Raw genomic sequence first — 19,314 nt, 5'->3', positions numbered from 1 at the left:
TACAAATTTGTATTTAAAATCCGAATTTGTATCAGTAAAAATACAAATCCATAGGACATCGGAAGATACAAATCAGTCAAATATGACTGCTTTGTAAATTCCCCTCCGGAATACAAATTTGTAAATGACATAGAACAGCAATGCCAGTCATATCCATTCGTATTCAGAATACGAATACGATTTTCGTATTCTTAGTAAATTTTGCCCACAAAGTCCTCGAATTACAGGCTCTGTATTGTGTAAAACTCCATTATGGAGCAGTTCACGGTGGCACCCCTGAACACAGAAATCAATAATAAAAAAAAAAAGAGAGAGAGAAAAACACAAATAATGAATGGCTTTTAGCTGCAAAGAGATTATCATTACCTAACATTCACATAATTGTAACAATGTTTCCACAAATGATACATAGTTAAGTGCTGAATTTTCAATGCATCAACAAACAAATACAATGTTCTCATAGTGGTGTTGAAAGCTGCAGAAAAAAAATCAGTCTGTCCTGATTCAGCATTAAGGCCCATACACACTAGAAGATATTGACATCAATATCGTTCAGAAAGAGGCTTCTGAGTGATATTAAGCCAACGTCTTCTAGTGTGTATGCCTAATCTCGTTAATGATGCGCGCCCCCGCGCACCATTAACGATATTGATGTCGGCCGAACCTGCCGGTCCATCGGACACACACAGCTGATCACACTGGCCGGGTCCATTGAACACACAGCTGATCACACTGGCCGGGTCCATCGGACACACACAGCTGATCACACTGGCCGGGTCCATCGGACACACACAGCTGATCACACTGGCCGGGTCCATCGGACACACACAGCTGATCACACTGGCCGGGTCCATCGGACACACACAGCTGATCACACTGGCCGGGTCCATCGGACACACACAGCTGATCACACTGGCCGGGTCCATCGGACACACACAGCTGATCACACTGGCAGGGTCCATCAGACACACACACAGCTGATCACACTGGCCGGGTCCATCGGACACACACAGCTGATCACACTGGCCGGGTCCATCGGACACACACAGCTGATCACACTGGCCGGGTCCATCGGACACACACAGCTGATCACACTGGCGGGGTCCATCAGACACACACACACAGCTGATCACACTGGCCGGGTCCATAGGACACACACAGCTGATCACACTGGCCGGGTCCATCAGACACACACAGCTGATCACACTGGCCGGGTCCATCGGACACACACAGCTGATCACACTGGCAGGGTCCATCAGACACACACACACACAGCTGATCACACTGGTAGGGTCCATCAGACACACACACAGCTGATCACACTGGTAGGGTCCATCGGACACACACACACACAGCTGATCAGACTGGCCGGGTCCATCGGACACACACACAGCTGATCCCACTGGCCGGGTCCATCGGACACACACACAGCTGGTCACATTTGCCGGGTCCATTGGTCACACACAGCTGATAACACTGGCCAGGTCCATCGGACACACACAGCTGATCACACTGGCCGGGTCCATCGGACACACACAGCTGATCACACTGGCCGGGTCCATCAGACTCACACACACAGCTGATCACACTGGCCGGGTCCATCAGACTCACACACACACAGCTGATCAGACTGGCCGGGTCCATCAGACACACACACAGCTGATCCCACTGGCCAGGTCCATCGGACACACACACAGCTGGTCACATTTGCCGGGTCCATTGGTCACACACAGCTGATCACACTGGAAGAGATGTGACTAAATGGCGTGTAATTCCGCACTGCCCACAGTGTGCACAGCGTGGAAACACTCTACAACCAGTCTTTGCCTCTGTAGTAATAGATATTGGTAAATTGCTTCCCGCATCGCTGTACAATGATCAGCCGAATACATGGTTTGTTCACGACAATTTTATTTAAAAAACAAACACATTTAACCGACAGACATTAATTAAATAACATTCATGCTGTACATATTGGCAGTAATGGAATGTAGACGATCGATAGGTTTGTAGTAACATCGGATGTAAGTGACCATGGTCCGCGCTCAGACAGGAACTATAAACTGTATTTCTATGTAAGGGATGAATGGACGCAGGTTTATTCCTCCATAAATAACATACTGTATTTGCCAGTTGTGAAACATTGCGACAATTCATAATGAACTGACGTATACACACACACTCATTTGTGGTAAAGCTCCATACACATTAGACGATATATTGTTAACGATATGAACGTTAATATTGTTAACGAAATTTAGGTGATATTGTCTAGTCCGCAAACTCTCCCCCCTCCCCCCATCCCTATCTGTTCCTACCTCCAATCTGTCTTCACAGCTCCCTTTCTCCGCATCCAGCGAGTTTGAAAAATGTCAAAATTATTGGACTAATGAAGCTATTTGGAACCTTCCAATTGCCTAATTAGTTGTGGTGTGTATGTAAGTGGGCGGGGGGTGTAGATATATATAGGGTATTGCCCCCGACTGAGCATTAGTGTAAACGTCCCTCTTTCACTCTGTTGGTCTGATAACGATTGTTAAAGTCCCAATTGATTAAACATCTGAAATTTAATCGTCTACTTAATGGTAACCGGTAACGATATAACCTTAAACGAGTCCTTTCCTTCTGATTGCAGATTGCTGTAAGATTTGGTGTCGCCCTGTAGGATAAATGATGCTCTTTTTACCATGGACTGTAAGAAAAGTACTTTTTGCGTATCTTTTTGCTGTGGGTGACAATATAACGGTAAGGGGTGATACTATGCGGCCAACTTAGACCTATATACTGGGCTACGAATTCACAGCCCTGGTAATTACCGGTCAACTGCGCATGCGGTCTGTCTGTGCGAAGGGTGATTTGAAACCCTGCGACCTTTTGGGGGCAGTAACAAAGCGTTTTCAGGGAGTGCCCCAGGAAATGCAGGCGTTCCGTGGGCCGTTGGGATGGAGGGGCGCTGACATCATTAGCGGCCTCCTTCTCTCAGCGGCCTTTGCATCGCTGAGTGAGTCTAGACTTACTTATTCGGCACTTGCAAACAAAAATTCCATGGTAAGTGATTCCGGATGAATCAGGCTCTATTGTACTGTAGTTACTACACAAGTAAGCAACAAATCATTATGATCTCTCCTGAAGTCCTTCCCTCAAGCAGCAGAACACCAATATCGGGATTTTAGCTAAGAGACCAGACCACGGGAGGCTCCAGCGTAAGGGCAAATTCCACAAAACTGCCATTCCAAACTGACCAATTGGTGCGGCTCCCATTTTTGACATTTTTTACACCCTCCCCTGGATCCGCCACTGGAACAGACATTAAAAACGTTTAACAAGGACATAAAACACCGTCTTCCTGTGTTTTGGCATAAGGATTTATCGCCTACAGTATAGTGATTATCTCTCCAATGCACCCCTCAACCAAACTCCATTCCGTCTCCCTGATCCAGAATTGCTTGCAATCTACCATGATCTTCAGCTTATAATGTTCTTTACCACATTAAGCCTCACCTTTTGATAGATTACCTCTATGAACCTCTAAGTGCCTTCATAATGTTATTCAGTTGCAACCACTGCTTGCCGTGGATAGCGGCTTACGTCTCTAGGTTTGGAATTTGGTCTCTCCAGGCGATTTTGTCCTCATTACTGAACTGTTTTGTCTGGGATATCCCGTATGTAGTGTCGGTGCAGTTTAGCTTGGTTTTGGTCGACAGCCGACTGCTGAGGGATGGGGACCCTCTGATACTCTTGATGTTCAACGGGCTGTAACAACATAGGACCGAACGCATCAGCCTGAGAACTGAGGGCCGTAATATGGTGAAAATCCATGGGTCGACGATAGAATTCATGGACAGGAACCTGAGAGCTAGAAGGTCCATCTTGTCTTCTCCTTTATCGCCTTTAACTCTGTTTAGATAGGCCTGGACCTGCAAAATAAACACAGATGTCTCATCAGAAGTGATGTCTACTAACATCTAACCACCTAAAGATAGGCAGGAAAATTGTATATAACATTGTTAACACCTCCCATCTGAGGAGCTGTTCTCAAAGAAGTAGTTGTGTTGGCTAGTGCCATCATAATAATGAGCATTGTTGGAATGGAGCAAGAAGGGACCAGAGGTAGTGGCCCATACCGAAGGTCAGGGATGGTGCAAGGTTTTTCGGCATCCTTGAGATGACTCTCCCACCACAAACCACAGGTGAACATGTGGAGGTAACGTCTTAGAAGTTCCACACCATTATGTTGAACAAGGATGCCTCTCTCAAGGTCATCCTTAATTTTATGATAGACTCAGGGGCACCCCTAGTCAGCTGCCTAAACCTGTCCAATGGTAAAGCTGGACCTGGAAAGGTGTGACAAGCCACTAATCCATGGTCTTGCTTCCCAAAGAGACCCTATGAATGGACTACCACAGTATTTGTAGAGTGCGCAATCTGGAACCTGAACTGTAAACCCGGCGATGGGGCCTCCAAGCAGTGGTACCCAAAAGGGATTGACGCTCTCCTTGTGTTGTCCACTCTACGACCCTGACAATGAGACTATATAAGAATGTACAATCCCATCAAGGTAACAGTTGGTTCCACTGCTATCATATAAGAATTCCCTGAAAACTCTCCATTCTCTAGAATACTGTTCACCAGATGAACCAAGGCTTCAGCTCCTCTACTAGGTCGATAATCAATCAGCTGACCACTGTTGGTTGACAAGGTCAAACTGTTGACATGATAATCATCAACAGAGGGCCGGTGCAAGGTTTCTGGGTTTCTGGGCACCCTAGGTAATACATCAGCTTATTGCTCCCCACCACCACCACCCACACACACCAATACCTACTGTCTTGAACCTCAGGTGAACGTATTAAGGTGCCGCCTTGGAGGCTGAGCACCTGCCGTTTGCATTAAGTTCCACAAGTCTTGCTCAAGTTTGTTATAGATTCTGGAGCCCCCCAGATTCTGGAGCCCCTAAGCAGCTGCAGCGGCTGTGGGTCGACACAGCATATGGTCAACATGAGTTTTTCAGGATTGGTTTAAATTTTTTTTTTAATTCATACTCTACCATCCACGTGGAATACGACTGTGCATGGTAACATGCTGGGCGCAGCGCTAGCAGAGAAAGACACTTTGCTCGAAGCATGGTGAGGGGTACACAAAGGCCCTTATTTTGGTTGACTCGTCATCCAGAACACGCCCGGTGAATGGTACTATGCCCGCCCCCATTCGCATGCCGGGTTCATTCATCCGGAACACGAATGGATGTTTTACATAAACAACTATTCGCATGCCAGTGGGAACCTCCCCCATCTTTTGATGGTCGCCGACCATTGAATGATGGGAAAGGCACATGCATATGTTTGGGTAGTCCAGACCACTCGTACATATGAATGAAGAAATGCAGTGATATGGCCGGGCAGCCATCATCCGGTTATGTCAGTTGCCCGCCTCCCTGCACGTGCGCCCTGACCGCATTACCATATGTACACCAAGTGTTTTCTTGAAATGCTGGGCGTATGTATATGGTAATGCCCCTGGCCAGCACACCACACCCCTCTCCCTCCCCCCCCCCTGCTTGAAAGGCAGGGAGCGTGGAATCGGTGAACAGATTAAGCGCCGAGTTCGCAATGCTCCCAGCGTATGCACATGAGCAGAAAAGCAGCTGCGCATTTGCATACGCAAAACATCGGTCCCGTTGCGAATTTGCGCCCGACCAAATCAATCTGAATAGGCGCCAAAGTGAGGATCCATGTACAGGTTAGGAATTGCCAATTTGCTTGTTGTCAGCCTTTTGTCTGTAAACCATGTGCATGTTGACACGTAAAATGTCAGCATGAGTCAATGTCGACACCTGAGCATGTAGACCCTAAAATAGTGTGCCGCATACCCTCACATGGCTCGCTTCCCTACTGCTGCACTCAACACACTTAACCATTCCCAATTGTGGTCCACGTTGATGGAAGAATATGAAAAAGTCCCAAAAATGTTTTAAAAAATCACGAAAAACTCATGTCAACCTTTTCCTGTGTCAACCATTACTAAGTCGACGTTTTGTCTGTTGACCATTTTGAGTGTGTCAATCTTTTTTTGACGTTGTGAATGTCAATCTTTTGGTGTCGGCCTATTAAAACTGTGGACCTCTAGGATGTCTGCCAGCCCTGCGGATGCCCGTCGGCAGATTGCCGGTTAAAGAGTTTACACTCCGGATTTATCATGAATAAATAATGCAGATAATTCCTTCTTGTTAGATGTCTGCAGACACAGGAAGGGCGCTGTGGCTGGAAAGCTCTGAGAGGCTGGGAAACCACCATAACGCTCATTCTGGCTCATCTGTAAATAGGTCTGCACAGCTACAGGATGTTATCTGCCTCCCGGTAATGGGTATTGCCGCTCTGACTACCTTAGTGCCTGACAAATAAAAGATCCGGCTAATTAGGAAATGTTTCTGCAGTGCTCTGTAATTCAGTGGTTTCCTCTAATGGGGGTGTGGTCAGAAACCCAACGGTAAAAATGTGGACCTTTTGACTGTCCACCTTGTCGACCTAATGTTGTGTCGACCTTCTGACTCTGTCAAACTTAGCCATGTCGACTTAAGTCCTACTCTGCAATTTGCATGTAAGCTAGGACACATCTAGCACTCTGCACATGTTACATCTGCCCCATCTGCAGTGCAGCATGGTGTTATTTTCTCTCCTCATAGAGAACATCTCAAAGCAAGGAGCACCGTTCCCTGTAGAGATAACATGGATGTACGCACTAGCTGCTTTCTAATTTTACTTTTTGCTGTTATGAGGTTCAGTACAGAGATTGGGTCTGATTCAGGTCTGATCGCACGGACGTGAATAACTACATTGACAGTACAGTTCTTGTATGCATTGGGCCCAGGAATGGTTTTGGAGCTGCCGCTCACAGGTGTCCACAAATCAGGGGCCTGGCTTCGAGGCACGCCCCAAAATTTGAACAAAAGACACACATCAGGCTGAGGGGTGGATAAATATAGACTTGTGAAACTTTTGGTGCATCTTGCAGGGTGTGTGTGCGCCGTGTAGTAGGTGAAAGGCTTGTTCCCCAGTGTATAGTTATTTACACAGTTTATTTATTACACAGGAAGATGTGGCTTTTACAAGCTGCTTCATACTGAGTAAACACCATGTGAATCCAGGTGTCAGATGCGGAGGGAGCGAGATGGTCTGGGGGTCTTATGCTGGATCCAGAGTAAGCGACTTGCAGAGTGATGGGAATATCGATCCAACTGGGCTAGTACTTTATCCTTCACCATGCTGGCGATACCATCTGGTGCCCATATGGAGTATCTCATATATACCGCTTTTATATCAAACAACCGGGTCGCACCAGGGATTTTGTACTTTGTGACCCTTTTACATTGCCTTCCCTAATAATGCCGGCGAGTGTCACCAGTGGAGGCGGGTCTAGAACCGGCACTGGGAGATGAGATCATCGGCCTGGGTTGACCGTGTATACTCGGTTGAATCCATGTTCCACCCCGCTCACTAGCCAGGTTAAAATGTCAGGTCCCTCGAACGGGGTAATTCCACCTGAGTGCGGTTCCACTGTGCAATGGGCCTGATTCAGACCCATTTGTTGGGCTGCGAGTTTGCGGCCCGAGTGATTATTGGATGACCGCGCATGCATGAGCCGTCCGTACGAACACACTTGCAGCCCAGCGAGCATGTATGAATGAGGCCCAATGTCCCGGGTTGCTGTGCGGTCATGTGCACTAACCCGGGATATTTTAGGCAGTTTAAAAGCAGTTCAAAACAAACCAATGGTCATCGAATTTCGGTGACCTGATCGGACGCTAATATATCTGTGAGTATGCAATGTATATATAATTTAAATTAAAATAAAATATAAATATGTATATAGTACCAGCTGCAGCGTTCTATATGCTCAAGTGTTTAGGCATATAATTTGTATTTTAATCCGGTGCCAGAAATCTGGATTCGGATTCCACACAGAAAGAACCAGATAACCCTAAGGTTGGGAATGCTGTGCTAATTTATTTCTGGATGGTGGGCCACCGGCACACAGCCCGAACCACCAGCAAATTATTATAATTTTTTTTTTAAACATGGGAGTGACCACGCCCCCTACTATTGGCCACGCCCCCTAATGTCGTCCACGCCCCCTTTTTACCGGGGCTTGGCAGACCTTTCAGCATAGACAAAAGGTAAACACGTACAATTGGGCGACGTGGAAAACCTCAACATGGCTGCGGGAAAGCTGGACTGCAGAAGTGTCGCTAATACTGCTTTTAAACTAGATAACCCTAAGGTTGGGAATGCTGCGCTAATTTATTACTGTCTCTTTTAGAGATACACCATGAGTGACCATACGTGCAATGACAAGATGGAGACTGTCTTAGAAAAATATCAAAAAGAATATTTATTACATATAAATCTCTTGAATAGTAGGCGGCCACCTATAAAACAGCAATATTTTATATAAATCTAATTTAAAAATCAAATATAGTAATAATGCGCATATACTTTATAAAACCATACACATTGATGAGCTTTGAAATTAGATGTTACTAGGTATTTTTCAAAATAATGATAGATATCTCCGATTTATAACATCGATGTTTCCGAGATTTTAGGATAATAAAGGTACAAAATGCCAGGTGGGGGATAGTATCCCCATGTGGGAAATAGCCAAGCTTGTACCCACAGTGATGCCGAGCCACGGCACTTCACAGCGGGGAGTCTCTCGGGGTAAAAGATACTTTGTATAAGGGCAGTTCTTTATATATACTGGAGGTGAGTATGTGGTGTTTGCGTATCTCACCTAGATCTCCAGATAGAAGTGTCCTTTTCCCTTTTAGGTTTTCAGGGAGTGTCCCGCCGTGTGCAGTATGACAGGGAGTTTGGCCGGGGGAGTGCAGTCGGGTGTATTGCACTTAGCGTTTTTTCAGCTTACCCCCGGTGTCAGCGTGTCTCTCACCCACGCTTGTCGGGTTTTTTCCTGCTGGCGTTCTCCATCAGGTGACTCCGGCTTGGCGGCTCAACACAAATGTAAGTGGAGCCGGTGCTTTGTATCCGCAAACTTTCTTTAAGTAGGGCAATGTGTACCAAATGTCCAGATCTGTTGGAAAAAAGTTATATCCAATCGCGGGGACTAGCTTCTAAAGCGTTTCGCTCTCCAAAAGGGCTTTTTCAAAAAGCCCTTTGGAGGGCGAAACGCGTTAGGCAAGTCTAACGGCGGGACACTCCGTGAAAACCTAAAAGGGAAAAGGACACTTCTATCTGGAGATCTAGGTGAGATACGCAAACACCACATACTCACCTCCAGTATATATAAAGAACTGCCCTAATACAAAGTATCTTTTACCCCGAGAGACTCCCCGCTGTGAAGTGCCGTGGCCCTGCATCACTGTGGGTACAAGCTTGGCTATTTTCCCCATGGGGATACTATCCCCCACCTGGCATTTTGTACCTTTATTATCCAAAAATCTCGGAAACATCGATGTTATAAATCGGAGATATCTATCATTATTTTGAAAAATACCTAGTAACATCTAATTTCAAAGCTCATCAATGTGTATGGTTTTATAAAGTATATGCACATTATTACTATATTTGATTTTTATATTAGATTTATATAAAATATTGCTGTTTTATAGGCGGCCGCCTACTATTCAAGAGATTTATATGTAATAAATATTCTTTTTGATATTTTTCTAAGACAGTCTCCATCTTGTCATTGCACGTATGGTCACTCATGGCGTATCTCTAAAAGAGACAGTAATAAATTAGCGCAGCATTCCCAACCTTAGGGTTATCTAGTTTAAAAGCAGTATTAGCGACACTTCTGCAGTCCAGCTTTCCCGCAGCCATGTTGAGGTTTTCCATGTCGCCCAATTGTACGTGTTTACCTTTTGTCTATGCTGAAAGGTCTGCCAAGCCCCGGTAAAAAGGGGGCGTGAACAACATTAGAGGGCATGGCCAATAGTAGGGGGCGTGGTCACTCCCATGTTTAAAAAAAACTTATAATAATTTGCTTATGGTTCGGGCTGTGTGCCGGTGGCCCACCATCCGGCAGGTGGGACACTCACTTAATGCCAGATGTATCAAGCTTCAAAAGTGATAAAATGGAGAGGGATAAACAACCGGCCTGATGTTTTTCAAACCCAGCCTGTATCTTGACAGATAGGAGCTGATTGGCTAGTTGTTTATCACTCACCATGTTATCACTTTTTGAAGCTTGATACATCTGGCCCTTAGGGAGAGAGGGGACAGACTGCTTCTGTGCTGAGCGGGGGAGAGAGGCTGTACTGCTGCGGCAGCCTGTCCTCTGTACTCCCACTGCCCGGTCTCTGCGAGGGGGAGGAGGGCACGGGACCCAGGCCTCTCCCTGGTCAACATAGTGCACGTTTACTTTTTGGTGTTGACCTGTTGACTGTAAATCTACGCACTGTATACCAGACTTGGCCAAACCGGTCCTTGAGATCTACCAACAGATCATGTTTTCCAGACATCCTAACTGGTGCACAGGTGCAGTCATTACTGTCACATTTTGAAACCAGTGCTGTATTTGTTCCTAACCATCTCATTCTACAGATCCACAGGTGGCCTGGAAAACATGGACTGTTGGTAGATCTCGGGACCGGTTTTGCCAGCGCTGCAGCAGACCGTTCCATCCTTCCACCAGCTCAGAGTAATGGCTTTGGAGGCAGGCGGCATATTTGCTGCACTTACTGGTCCGTCTGATTGGACGGTCGCTGACACTGTGTGCAGGACAGGTGACGTGTCGGTGAGAGAAAATATATTAAAGTATATTTCAACTTTCCGATAATTGTAATACTATTGTACATGGAAGACTGGAAGTATTACTACTTGGCAAAGTAACGCGGTATAATGTGTCTTGCGGCTTCTCATTCGCCTACATTGTTATTATGTCCCAACTTGCAAAAGAATGTTTTATATTAGTCAGACTTGTACTTTGTCCTGTGTAAATATTATACATGATCAGAGAAGGTTTCCGTGGCTCAGTCATCCCCCAAATATTCTCCGCTGAACTGAAAACGAAACTTTTCTAGAGAATACTGATGATAAAATATAAATATTTATCATATATGTCCGATTAAGCCCCGTACATCACTCCGTATTCTGTATCTGCGGAGGATTGTAGCAAAGCCATTTAAATACGATTGGGGAGGAGAGGTTATCTTGACCCATTTATTTAATGCATACTTGCCTACTTTTGAAAACTACTTTCAGGGAGACTACATAGAATTTTGCACAGCGCCCCATTGAGGGGGCGTGTCATGGTCCACCCAAAGGGCGTGTCTAGTTCCATATATGGAGAGATTGTGAAAAGAGATTGTGAACGTGGCACCTAGAAGCGCGGGTGTGTACTGCTACATCTGAGAGGAATCTTTTAAAATGACTTATATCCAAATGTAGATGAGCCCCAAAGCAGTTAGTAAGAGCTACAAAACTTGGTAAAGTGCTGGGAAATGGTGCTGATGATTCAATGTCAATGTATCTGTCTCTCATTCCTTTTTTACCAAAAAAATATAACAGTGTAATGTGGGCTAGGTGACATGAGGGAGATTGCTAGACTAATGAGGGAGAGGGGGAGATTGCTGCTATTTCAGGGAGTCTCCTGCAGATTGCAGGAGGGTAGGCAGCTATGTTTTATGTTGGGATAAATGGCTTGGTGTTTTGTTAGGAGAAATGCTTAGACAGGTATGAGGACTATGTGGAACAATATTCTGTATGGTGAGGTCTAGTTACCTTATTCCTTAGATAATAGATATCCATAGATAATGATAGATAATGGGTGAAGCATAACCGGCAGTAAAAGCTCTTTACCAGCCACGTTAATACATTTTCCCCTGAGTTCAAAATACCTTGCAGACGTGCTTGTGACCTACTTACATTCAATTCTGCATCAGCCCCACAAGGGACTAACATATTGCTAAATTTTACACGTAAATTTTAATGTGTGAGCTCATTGTGTCCCCGCAAGAGTCGTGTACATCAGTCCGGTCATATGATGATATCTCTTGTTCCATTCATAACATTTGCCCCATGGCTTTAGCCTCCGCCTCGTTCTCTGCCGTAGTCAATTTCAACTGACTTTTATTTGCGAACGGGGGAAAAATGATTTGACGGAACCAGCGTTTTTTCACAGGGCGGTGGGTGGCGTGTGTTGGCTCGCCTGTTGACCGGCGTTCAATTGCTTGATAAGCAGTAAATGTACGCTACTTACCGACCCAAGCTGAATCTCCCCCTGTGTGCACCCAGCTTTAGATATCAGTGAAGGCTGGCAAACAGTGCAACAGCTCCCCCGGTGGTCAGTTTATCATCGGTACAATGGGCCTGATTGCTGGGGTGGGAATCTTTAAAGCACAACGATCAAGTTAAACGCTGCCCCGCCAGAGTATCTCCCCGCTGCTGCGCACTGCTGTGAATGAATTTGCAGGCGTGCGAATGGGAAGAAATCCTGCAGAGCGGGAGACTGTGGACTGTATGTGGAAACCCCCCCTCTAGAAATCCTGCGTTTGACACTGGGGTGGAGGGGGCGCAGTAAGTGTTTCCTAGCCAGGCCCTGCTAGTGACATCCCTGACTCACAGATGACCATACACTTACTGTACACAGCTGCAGCACTTACTCACTTTCACATTACTAAATATGTATTTCAAAGCAATTTCTAAGCAAAAATAATGATTGACCTCCGCCCATCTCTTCCTCATCCCCTTATGATGGAACATTTATTTTTATGTACCAAGGCTGCGATCCAGCTCTGATTGCTAGTTTCCCGGCTCTCCGCCTGCGTTTTATAGATCTGCGGCGCAGTTTCCATGCAGCTCGCCAGCTTGGCTGTTACAGCGGAGCACAGAGATATGCGTGCGGTGTGTTTGTATGATACTGGTGCACTACATGTCACAGGATGATCGTAATAAGCAGAGATAGCAAAATATACAGTATTTTGTCTCTGATCAGCCATATACACAGCCATGGGTATACATAGGCTTACCATGCTAGCCCTTTAAACTGGGACACTCATGGATTATGCAGGTTCGTGGCTAATTAAAACCAGGTGACCTGCAGGCTTATAGTCAGCTAGCCACAGGACCTGTTAATTCATGTGTCCTGGTTTAAAGGGATAGCATGGTAAGCCTATGGTGTACAGCAGGCATGTTCAAACTATGGCCCTCCAGCTGTTGTGAAACTACAAGTCCCATCATGCCTTGCCACAGTTTTGCTATTAGGGAATGCTAAAACTATGGCAAGGCATGCTGGGATGTGTAGTTTCACAACAGCTGGAGGGCCACAGTTTGGACATGCCTTTTGTACAGGGTCTGTTTCTTCAAACCTGTCAAAGGCTGCAATTTTGCAAGTGGACAAACCCATGTGCACTGCAGGTGGGGAAGATGTTACATGTGCAGAGAGAGTTAGATTTGGGTGTTATTTTGTTTCTGTGCAGGGTAAATACTGGCTGCTTTATTCTAAGGCCAGTATTCAATGCCTCAGATTCGCCGGTTTTTTTCAGTGAATCTGGCAATTCGCTGGGTTAACGGCGAATTTTCTGTTAGAAAAAACAATTCGCCATATTCAATGGAGGCAATTCGCCACAAATGAACAGCGAATGTCTGCCGATTCGCCGTAAATGATTCTCCACAATTCGCCAGTGATTTTCAATGGGGTTTTTAGTGGAATTCGCCGACAGTGTATTCAATGCTCAAATGGAGAACTGCTTTCTCCATTGATTTTCGCCATGATTCTCCGTTTAGCATTCGTCATCTTTTTTAGGTGAACTGTGATGTGTACTTGTAAAATTATTGGTTTTTTTTTTTAATGTCATTAAAAAAACAGGTTTTAATTTTTTTTTGAAGGTTCTTACTTTTTTCCCCGCTTTACAAGCACCTCTATTTTATTTAGATTTTTTTTCCCTCACCGAACTGACAGCCAGCTGAGCTGCGCCGGGGGGGAGGGGGGTTCGGGGAGGTATGCGGGTGCTGTCACATTGGAAGGCAACATATGGGGACGTGTAATGCAGACGGGAGCCTAGCTCCTGCAGCCCCAGCGTGGTGATAGAAGATGTCAGCGCCGGGGCTGTTGGAGCCGGAGGCAGAGTTTATTGATTTATTATAGTACAATGCACACAGAGCCCTACACACACATCAATAGTACACAAGCTAGTATCAGTACCATCGCACCCTGTGCTGCTGCGGCTCCCGTCTCCTCCTTCCTGCGCTACGGCTGCCTGCCTGACTGCCTCGATCCCCACACTGCACCCGCCGGCTCTTCCCCACCACATCCAAAGCACAAGCGGGCAGCGTCAGCTTCAGGTAGTCCTTGCTGCCGGCTTCTGCTACGCCTGGCCCCAGGTCAGGGGGTCTTTTGCATAAAAGAAAAACTGTTCTTAACTACAGGGGGCAGGGGGCACATGCCTTGGAAAAGAGAGGACGAGATGTTTTTCAAGCTGCTGTTCTGTCATACAGATACACTGGCAGCGCAGCCAGCAGCAATCACGGACATGCAGCAGGCTCTGAATTCCGTGGTTGCTGCTGGCTGTGCTGCATCTGTCAGTGTATCTGTATGACAGCACAGCAGCACTGGCAGCTGGAAAAGCATCTCCTCTCTTTCCACTGCCAGCGCCACCCCCGCTCACTCTTCCCCTCTGCCATCCGCGGGCGGCATCCAGAGGGTGGACCGGCAGACAGGGAGTGTGGTACCGGGCGCCCTGCTAATCTCTGGTGCCCGGAGCTACGCCACTGGCCGGAGGACTTCTACTGCTGCTGAAGCCATCCTCCGGCTGTGTGGGTGATCCAGACGGCATCATCGCGCTCCCCCGCCTGGACTCCCCAGTGTAGCTGCAGCATGGGAGAGAGCCGGGACACTGCCTGTGTGATGAGTAGGGAGACGGCTCCAGCAGCAGCAGCAGACCTCCGGCTTCGGCAGACCCTGCCCGGTGATTGCAGATGTCAGTTCCAGCGCTGCTGGAGCCGGAGGTCTGCTACTGCTGCTGGCCCGTTCCCGTCCTCGTGCACCCCCGCCGGGTCTCCAGCTTCATCCCCAGAGTGCTGACCCGTCCCCGTCCTCGGCTCCCAGCAGCATCAGCATGCACCCCCGCCGGGAATCCAGCTCCTGTGTGTGTGTGTGACAGGGGGAACGGTGCCGCGGTCGTCGCGCACCGAGTGTGTGCTCCGGCAGCAGCTGTCAATAGGGAGAGACGGGTCCAGCAGCAGTTGCAGTCCTCTGGCAGCCCCAGCGCTGTGATAGCAGATGTCTGCGCCGGGGCTGCTGCTGCTGCTGGACCCGTCCTCAGGCTGTGCGGCTTCAGTGTGCTCCCCCGCCGGGACTCCGCTCTTTCCCCTGCAGTAGCAGGCGCAGGGGAGAGAGCCAGGAGCTTATTCGTCACAGGGGGTGATTTTCGCCGTCAGGGGCTGAGAGCCCCTGACGCGTTGAATACTGCGGATGGGCGGCTGCCGGCGAATCTCCCAGCAGGGAGATTCACGGCGAAAGTGCAGCGAATCCTACACAGGATTCGCTGCCGCCCGCCACCCCAGGCCATTGAATACTGGCCTTACACTGCAATTTAGATTTCAGTTTGAACACACACCATCCCATACTTGCTGACCTTTTGGCTGCCCTCTCCGGGAAGGCAGCCAGCTCAGTAAGACAGGGGGGTGGGGCCATCACCAAGAGCTTAAAGGGGCGGTTTGAGGGCGGGGCCACGGACGGACTGAACTGTTTGGGGGCATAGAAAGAGAGGGTGCAAATGCACTATGCTATCATTACATTATAATATAATATATAATAAGAGGTTGTTGGTATATCATTGGCCAGTGATATTGGCCTGCCCACCAATCGTCCAGGTCACCTCTTGTCGAGCAGGTCCCTAACACTCTGGGGTCACCACCTGGGACGCAGGGAACCCCGAAACATCATCCAGCTAAGGACCCCCCAGGGCATCACAATAAAGAATAGGGATAGTGAAGTAGTGAAATTATAAGAATGGAGGTCCCTACTATATGATTGAAGGTAGAGAGTATGTGAAATAAAGAGTGCATACATAAATAATAGACAAACATGATGTAAAAAGTGACTGTGTATTTAAGTTGTGATGCCCTGAGACAGTCCAGCCAGAGCAGCCCGGGGCCCCCAGGCCCAGATGCCAACCCCAAATTTTCTGACACTATGCACAAATAAATAGGACTTGGAATTATGCCTCTGTCTCAGTGCAGTCCATGCTGGTTCCCTGCTTAAAAAACATATTTATGTATGCACTCTTTATTTCACATACTCTCTACCTTTAAACATATAGTAGGGACCTCCATACTTATAATTTCACTACTTTACTATCCCTATTCTTTATTGTGATGCCATGGGGGGGTCCTTAGCTGGATCGTGTTTCGGGTTTCCCTGCGTCCCAGGTGGTGACCCTATAGTGTTAGGGACCTGCTCGACAAGAGGTGACCTGGACGATTGGTGGGCAGGCCAATATCACTGGCCAATGATATACCAACAACCTCTTATTATATATTATATTATAATGTAATGATAGCATAGTGCATTTGCACCCTCTCTCTCTGTGTAACCCATTTTATTCTCAGCAGATGGCACCTTTCATTACTGAGGGTGTGCAATTTAGTGCCATTTTCCCCTGTTTGGGGGCATGGCTAGTATTATCGCGTAATTTTAGGGACCCTCCCGGCCATTCCGGGAGGGTAGGCAACCCTGCCCCACCCAAATCTAACTTTCTCTGCACCTGTTACATCTGCCCCACCTGTAGTGCCGCATGGTTTTGTCCATCCACAAAAATTGCAGCCTTGCTAACAGGACTGAATTAGCCCCATAGTACCTAGCGATGGTCCCTAATTCTGTTCTGAAAAGGAGCAGACCCTGAGAATATGGGATTTTTTTAGTTACAGTCTCTTATAGAGCGCAGCAGTTTCCGTTGCACTTTACAATTGGAAACAACAGTGTTCAACCAAACTGGGTAGTAACAGACCGATATAGAGGTAGGAGGGCCCTAGCTAATTCTAATGGTGTGGGCCTGAAAGTCAGTGTAACAGCTAAACGCATGGACAGAACTAAATCTGGGGATGTGCCTAGTAGCCCGCATCCACGTAACGGCACCGTCCTCTATTCTAAGGTATGAAAAACACTCTCCTCTCTCCCAGGACAGCGGGGAGACTCCTGGAAATCAAGTGGAGCTCCCAGCAACCCTGCAGAGGAGGACAAGTCTCCCGCACACCCATCCAGCCAGGGCCGTCTTTTCGTATGGGCTTAATGGGCACTTGCCCAGGGGCCCCAGGTGTATAAGGGCCCTATGCTGATAGCTGAGGATCCCCTTTTTCCAGGGATACCAGAATTTTGAAAATCGGCCCTGGGGAACTGGAGATATCCAACTTCAAAGCAGCAGTCCACATCCGACCTGTTCATTGCAATTCCCAGTCATATTTCTCAGGTTCTCTTTGACTAAAAGTTTTTCTGAGAGTATATTACAAAAGCTGGGACTCTCCCCTTTCTGTCGACATTAGCGGCTTGTCTCGATCATGCCCAGAACCAGAGATATCAGCCTTCCAGCAGCCGGTCCCTGCTCCAGCTCCAAACATCTGGTGTACAGTATTATATTTTTGTCAATGGATTGCTCTGGCTCCTGATCTCTGATCCCCAAGTTCCCAGCACCTCCTGAAAGTTGGGACTCTAGGTTTTTATACTATTGAAGGCTAAGAAAAATCTATTTCCAGATAATGGCGATATCTGCAGTCAAACAAGCTGCCATTCCAGCGGAAAATGACGAATATTAAGCCCACTCCATTATCCAACCCTCCCCTGCATATAAAACACCCCCTACCTCCCTGGAAGTCATTCACAAGGGACCCTTCATTCAGCTCAGTGCCCCCTTCCACACAGTAGTGTTCACCCTCCCAGTAAAGGAGGAATTAGCAGAAGTTACTGCTCCAGGTCCTACATGTTGAATGGAAGATAGAACACCCCTGCCACCCGTGGGACATCAAAGCTGCTGCTGATAGCACCCCCCACCCCTAGGAGGGGAGAATGCGTAAGGGCCCCAGTGCATTGCTTTGCCCAGGGGCCCACACTGCTGTTAAGATGGCCCTGCATCCAGCCCTATAGTGCATAGTCGCCCAGTAAGTGAGGACACATCTGTAGCTGGTATTCACGTCACCTGTCTATTATACATGTATAATAGACAGGTGAGAGGTTTTATAACAGCATAACATCATCTGCATAACTCACTGATGTGTGTGTGTCCGTATACTGGTGCCACTGGGACACCCCACCTGGATTCCCTGCCAGCTGTTACTGCCACGTGACAGGCTGGGTGCCAGTGTTTGTGGTGATGGCGTATGCCACCGGGGAGCAGAACAATCACCAGCATTCTTTTCTAAAACTTGTTTGTACAGCACTAAATCAATACAAGAACCGCTGGCTGCTTAGTGTATCCTGATGTCATTCACGTGGCCTGGGGCTTGGTGGGTGCTGTATTCGGCAATCTCCTAGAAATAAGATCTATCTATCTATATGCTTATGTCTCACTAGTTAAAAGCCCGTCAAAATAACACTTTCTGCAGTGTACTTTCACTTTGAGCTGTGCCAGTTTTTACTTTCCCTTTGAGCTGTGACAGTTTTTAGCCCACAAACGCTCCACCCCACCCCCCAGTCCATATCTGCTCCTTCCTCCAATCTCCGTCTTCACAGCTCCCTCTCTCCATACCCCGCAAGTTTGAAACAGATCAGCGTCCCTGCAAAAATTGCTTTCACTTTCTGTTATGAAATCTTTTAGCACACAAAGGAGTAATTTGGTCCTTCGAGTCGCCTCTAGTGGTCAAGGGCAGTACTTCACCTCATAGAGGTGAGGAGTAGTTAGACATATATATATATACTAGGTGATTCATCGCGCCCTACGGGCGCTCTTCACACCGTCGTAAGGGGCTGCGCCCCCTTAATTTGTGAACGTTTGTATATGAGAAATATGGTTAGAATTGTATGAAAGATGCCCTGTATTGCAACTTAGGTGTCCGCGAATCGCGGGAGGGGGGGTCGCGGGGGGTGCCGCGAATTGCAGGAGGGGGGGTTGTGGGGGGGTGGATGCTGCGAATCGCGGGAGGGGAGGGATTGCAGAGAATCGCGGGAGGGGGGTCGCGGGGTGGGTTGCCGCAAATCGCGGGAGGGGGGTTACGGGGGCGGGGGTTGCGGCGAATCATGGTAGGGGGGGTCACGGGGTGGGGTGCCGAGAATCGCGGGGGGGGTGTGTGTGCCGTGAATCGCGGGAGTGGGGGTTGCGGGGGGGTGGGGGGGGTGTGACGCGAATCGCCACAAGAAAAAATC

The 19,314-nt window shown here is 47.6% G+C and overlaps 1 protein-coding gene across 1 annotated transcript in view; it reads right to left on the bottom strand.

Annotated features, from left to right (window-relative positions):
* Positions 1 to 1,894: 1,894 nt before the first annotated feature.
* PTGER2 (prostaglandin E receptor 2) overlaps positions 1,895 to 19,314 on the bottom strand; it is a 30,064-nt gene continuing 12,644 nt past the window's right edge. The window contains exon 2 of the mRNA XM_083167673.1: positions 1,895 to 3,917. Coding sequence (XP_083023799.1) covers positions 3,585 to 3,917 — 333 coding nt within the window. The 3' untranslated portion in view covers positions 1,895 to 3,584. The remainder of the gene's footprint in view (positions 3,918 to 19,314) is intronic.

This window comes from Crinia signifera, chromosome 12 (assembly GCF_055691185.1).
Source record: "Crinia signifera chromosome 12, ASM5569118v1, whole genome shotgun sequence".
NCBI classification, from domain to species: domain Eukaryota; kingdom Metazoa; phylum Chordata; class Amphibia; order Anura; family Myobatrachidae; genus Crinia; species Crinia signifera.
This window is presented reverse-complemented; position numbering and strand designations above follow the sequence as displayed.